The sequence below is a fragment of the Engraulis encrasicolus genome, chromosome 9 (genome assembly GCF_034702125.1).
Source record: "Engraulis encrasicolus isolate BLACKSEA-1 chromosome 9, IST_EnEncr_1.0, whole genome shotgun sequence".
In the NCBI taxonomy this organism is placed as follows: domain Eukaryota; kingdom Metazoa; phylum Chordata; class Actinopteri; order Clupeiformes; family Engraulidae; genus Engraulis; species Engraulis encrasicolus.
This window is the reverse complement of record NC_085865.1, coordinates 21,615,781-21,620,780: the sequence shown is the minus strand read 5'-3', so window position 1 is coordinate 21,620,780 and position 5,000 is coordinate 21,615,781. Positions and strand designations below refer to the sequence as shown.

The 5,000-nt window shown below is 46.7% G+C and overlaps 1 protein-coding gene across 7 annotated transcripts in view; it reads right to left on the bottom strand.

The window, feature by feature from the left end:
• ptprma (protein tyrosine phosphatase receptor type Ma) overlaps positions 1–5,000 on the bottom strand; it is a 304,853-nt gene that overhangs the window by 29,094 nt on the left and 270,759 nt on the right. For all 7 annotated transcript variants that reach the window (XM_063206751.1, XM_063206756.1, XM_063206753.1 and 4 more), the window contains one exon: positions 567–664. In XM_063206751.1, coding sequence (XP_063062821.1) covers positions 567–664 — 98 coding nt within the window. The remainder of the gene's footprint in view (positions 1–566; positions 665–5,000) is intronic.

Here is a 5,000-nt window from a genome sequence, read left to right as displayed (position 1 = left end):
TCATCCTTTCTTTTCATTATTAATTTCCCTTCTTCTTTCGTTCCATCTCTCTCTCTCTCTCTCTCTCTCTCTCTCTCTCTCTCTCTCTCTCTCTCTCTCTCTCTCTCTTTCTCTCTGCTCTCTCCCTGTATTGGTTGTGGCCAGATCAATAGGTCTAGCAGAGCGGAGCATGTGTTTAATTGAGGGGAGAAGGGGTGTGTGAGAGGGGAATATGAAGCGCTTCGGGCCAGACAGCTCCACAACAGAGCTCCAGAGCATCACAGCAGCAACACATACCACGTAACTCTCGGCCTCTTTTGTACTCGGGCCTCATAGAGTTTGGCAGGTGTCCATTACACATATGGAAACCAACAGAAATCAATATGAACTGATAGACAAAAAGACAGACTGTATATAATGGAGAATAGCCGTCAGAGCATACGTTATGGCACTTTGACAGCTTCTTGTGCTATGCACACAGACCTCTATATTTCAGCCTGTGCACACTCTGCCCTTTTTACAGTTTAAACTCCATTCTTAAAGATTTAACTTGATAGCAACAAAAAAAAGATGTTTCTTCAACTCACCCGGCCCACTTCCACCAAGTTGGTTACCATGACAATGGTCGCAGTGTTCTCTTGCCACACCATTCTCCAGAAGTCATACACGGTCTCCTGCATGGGTCCTACAAGACACGCAGATAACAACAAAATATATGAAATCACAAGAATGTCAGCTTTGTCCACTGACAACATAATAACATGTTGCATTGGGGCCACTTTTGAACACCCCTTGGTTGAGTCCAGCACTGTGAATGCTCAATTATTACCCAAAGTACTGTTATAAAAACAAGATTTGATGGCGGTTCAAGTGCTGTAATTAACATACAATTGCAAATTACAGATGTACTTGAAACAGGGTCGCACTTGTTAATTGCATACTTAAGTGCAGCACACAAATGTTTCTAAATCGATTTCGCTTTTCTACAGAGATGAACGGCAAAGATATTTGACCAATAGGATACTTAACCGATGAAATTGCAATACTAGGTACCTATATATGTAAAGTATGTAAAGTATGTAAGTATACGCATGCACGCACCCAAGCACACACACACACACGCACGCACGCACGCATACACACACACACACAAACACATGCACACACACACACGCACACGCACACTGTGCAGGACTGTTAAGAGGTGACTTGTCAATCCTGGCCCCATAAAATACAAACCCTGCCACATATTTGAGCCTGCCATTCTTTAATCAAGTCAAGTGGATTGTAATGACCAGACAGATAGACGGGCAAATTAATTAATTCACGATCAGAAGCACAAGGCAAAAAAAGTGACATGGATGTTACTTTCTGAAGATGAGAAAGTGTGACATGGTGGTACGACTCTATGTTTAAGCTGTCGTTCCACGTTACAAACTTGCTGCAATGTTTGCTCTGTTCATTTACATAACTTGTCATTAGAATGTTGTGCTGTTGCTGTGTGTGTGGTGGTTCCGGGTGACATTTTCCATTCCTCACCGATGCACCTTAATTAAGCCAACATGTTTAGATGGCGCGGGCTAATGGAGAAGTGGGGCCCTAGAATTAAGATCGTTAATTTAATTAATTCAAACCCTGCATTGTTGTGTTTTTAATCAACTCGCAAATTCCGAGATGACTTTTGACGAGTTAATTAGCTCATGCAAATGTGAGCGAGCACACTCGCTTGTGTGTGTGTGTGTGTGTGTGTGTGTGTGTGTGTGTGTGTGTGTGTGTGTGTGTGTGTGTGTGTGTGTGTGTGTGTGTGTGTGTGTGTGTGTGTGTGTGTGTGTGTTTCCCTCAAGAGATGGTGCACTCCTTCCCACCTTCAAGCCAGAGCGGTGCAAATGTGTGCACTCAAATGCGGAAGAAAAGAATAAGGACAAAAAAGAAAGAAAGAAAAAAACAAAACAAAACAAAACAGGCAGCCCTGCAGATAGTGATGCCTTAACATATGCACGCTCACACAACACACATACATTAGCAAACCCTTGTGCACTTTGTAAAAAGCTGTAGAGAAGATGGAGAGGGTTAAGGTGGGAAGATAGGTAGGTGGTGGGTGGTAAGAGTTTGTGAGTGTGTGTGTGTGTTTACATGTGTGCGCATGCACAGGCTTATATGTGTCTGCAGGGCCGCTGACAGCTTTGGCTGGGCCCAGGACAAAGTCATCTGAAAGGGCCCCCCACCCAATACATAAAATGTAATGAGAACCCAATTCTGTGCCCCTTTGTCCCTGGGCCCGGGACAAATGTCCCCTCTGCCCAGCCCTGTCGGCTGCCCTGTGTGTGTGTGTGTGTGTGTGTGTGTGTGTGTGTGTGTGTGTGTGTGTGTGTGTGTGTGTGTGTGTGTGTGTGTGTGTGTGTGTGTGTGTGTGTGTGTGTGTGTGAGTGTGTTGTGGGGCACATTGCTCCCACTCCTTAATCGCTTGCCTGGATGATAAGTCTGTCCCTCAATTACCACGCTAGACAGACCTATGATGCGGAGGTAGGCTTTGACGGTTGGATAATAAACAGCATTTGTTTTGTTTGTGTGTGTGTGTGTGTGTGTGTGTGAGTGTGTGTGTGTACGGCTCTGGTGCCTGCCACTTGTGCGCCATTGTTCTCTCTCTCTCTCTCTCTCTCTCTCTCTCTCTCTCTTTCTCTCTCTCTCTCCCTCTCGCCCGCTTCGTCGATTGATTCCGCTTTGAAATGAAATCGTCACCTGCCGCAGCCTGGCGTCTCATTAAAAAGGGGAAGCGATAAAAATCGGCCTCCGAGCCACTTCTAACCGTTGTGGCAAAGCGAGCACTTTCAATTAAAGAGCGGGTGGGTGAAAAAAAAAAAAGCGGGCGATAGGCTAAGCTGTCCCTGTTTTTTCGCAAGCGGACGCGAAGACCTCCTCGTCTCCCCATAATTCACGGGTGCTAACTAAAAGGTGGGTGACGTGACGCTCGGTACACATACTCCGGTGAAGCCAGGCGGCTCGGCAAATGAAAGGAGGAAGAAGGGAAAAAAGAGAAAGAAAAGGAGAAGTCACCAGCAGAGCACAAATGAAGGGTGCGCATATGCCTGCCCCTAGTCCCCGCTTCCGGGGGGGGGGTAGAGAGCTCAGGCTACACCAATTATATCCACAAGATCTTCCCTGGTGCACTGAAGAAAAAAAAAACGGAAGAAGTCGAATAAGAAGTGGAAGAGGAAGAGGAGGACGAGAAGGAGAGGAAAAAAGCTCAAAAAGAAGCATAGGGAGAGGGGGAAAGGAAAAGAAGAAAAAAAGAAAAAAGTGGCAACAAAAGCGGAGTGGACAGCTCATCAGACAAACACTCCGGCACTGAGGGAGGAATCCCTTTCATCGTCTCACTGACTCCTGCTAAAGGAGACCGCGGGGACCTCGGAGGGGGCTGGGGAGAGTGTGTGTGTGTCTGTGTGTTTGTGTGTGTGTGTGTGTGTGTGTATGTGTGTGTGTGTGTGTGTGTGTGTGTGTGTGTGTGTGTGTGTGTGTGTGTGTGTGAGAGAGAGAGAGAGAGAGAGAGAGAGGGGAGAGAGAGAGAGAGAGAGAGAGAGAGAGAGAGAGAGAGAGGGAAAGAGAGAGAGAGAGAGAGAGAGAGAGAGAGAGAGAGAGAGAGAGAGAAAGGAGGGGTGTTGGGGGGATAGGATGAGATATTTCCCCTTTTTTCACAACACTGTTTCAGTTAGGGACAGTTAGGGCGCTGCATATGATAACTTAACACATGCACACACACGCACGCACGCACGCACACACACACTCTACACTTGACCATTTTTCGTTCTCTTCTTTACTCGTTTGCTTTTTGCATGGCCATGCATATTTCATGTGAAGATGCCTACACTTCCCTGCTGATTATGGGTGCAGCTGTCTGGAGTTTTGTCAAGAGCTGAGCTCCTCTCGTCTACTCCACCGAGACAACTTCTCCTCTCCTCCACCAGGGCTCCAAATCAACCCTCTAATTCTGAGACGGACTGACATTAAGAGCGAGAGGGAGTGCATATGCACACAAGCAAACATGTACGCACACACACACTCATGAGCGCATGCACGCAGGCACATACACACGCAAACAAGCATATGCACACGCAAAAGCACATTATGCAGAAGCTATGCTAATATCTACTCTACCCGAAACAGTATTTATCCCCCCTGCTTTTAAACTGCCGGAGATTTGACGTTTGTTTGTTTTGTTTCTTTGTTTGATTTCTACCTTGTGATTCCCACCCAGGCACCACCAGGGCTTCATTTTTATTCTAAATTCAATTCAACAATGGTCCATCTGTGCCTACAGTACTTTTTGCCACTTTTGAAAGGACACACCAGAAAAGTATAGCGAGAAAACTTTTGGTATACCCCGCTGTGCCATTGGCACTGGTTTTTAATTATACAGCATCGTCATTAGCGGCTATTGCAAAAATATGAGCAGCACTATAAAGCGGGATCCGGACACTGAGGCGAATGCACACAGGGCTCCATCCCCGCTGCTCATTTGAGAGAATCTCCCTCTCGGACAACCAAACCGCGCCAGGAAAACTGACAGGGGGAACAGACAGACAGACAGACAGTAGACTCCCCAATAAGCCTAAAGCTAGAGCCTCCCTTTGATCTCCACAACTTCTGAGCTTGTTAGCTAATGTTTTTCCTCTTCTTTTTTCGTTTTTTTTTTCTCGTCTTCCTGTCTCTTCCACCCTCCACCTCTATACCCAGACCCCTCCCCACCCAAACCCCCTAAAAAAGGGGTGTTCTTTGAAAGCACACTCAAACACACACACACACACACACACACGCACACACACACACACACACACACACACACACACACACACACACACACACACACACACACACACACACACACACACACACACACACACATACACGCACGCGCGCACACACACTGAAAGGCTCCAACTAATTGCCAGAGCTGGCTCAACAGAGCGCCAAGTGTAATTTTAATTCGGGCCCGTGTTTCTTGGCTCCCGTCTGCTTAACGGCAG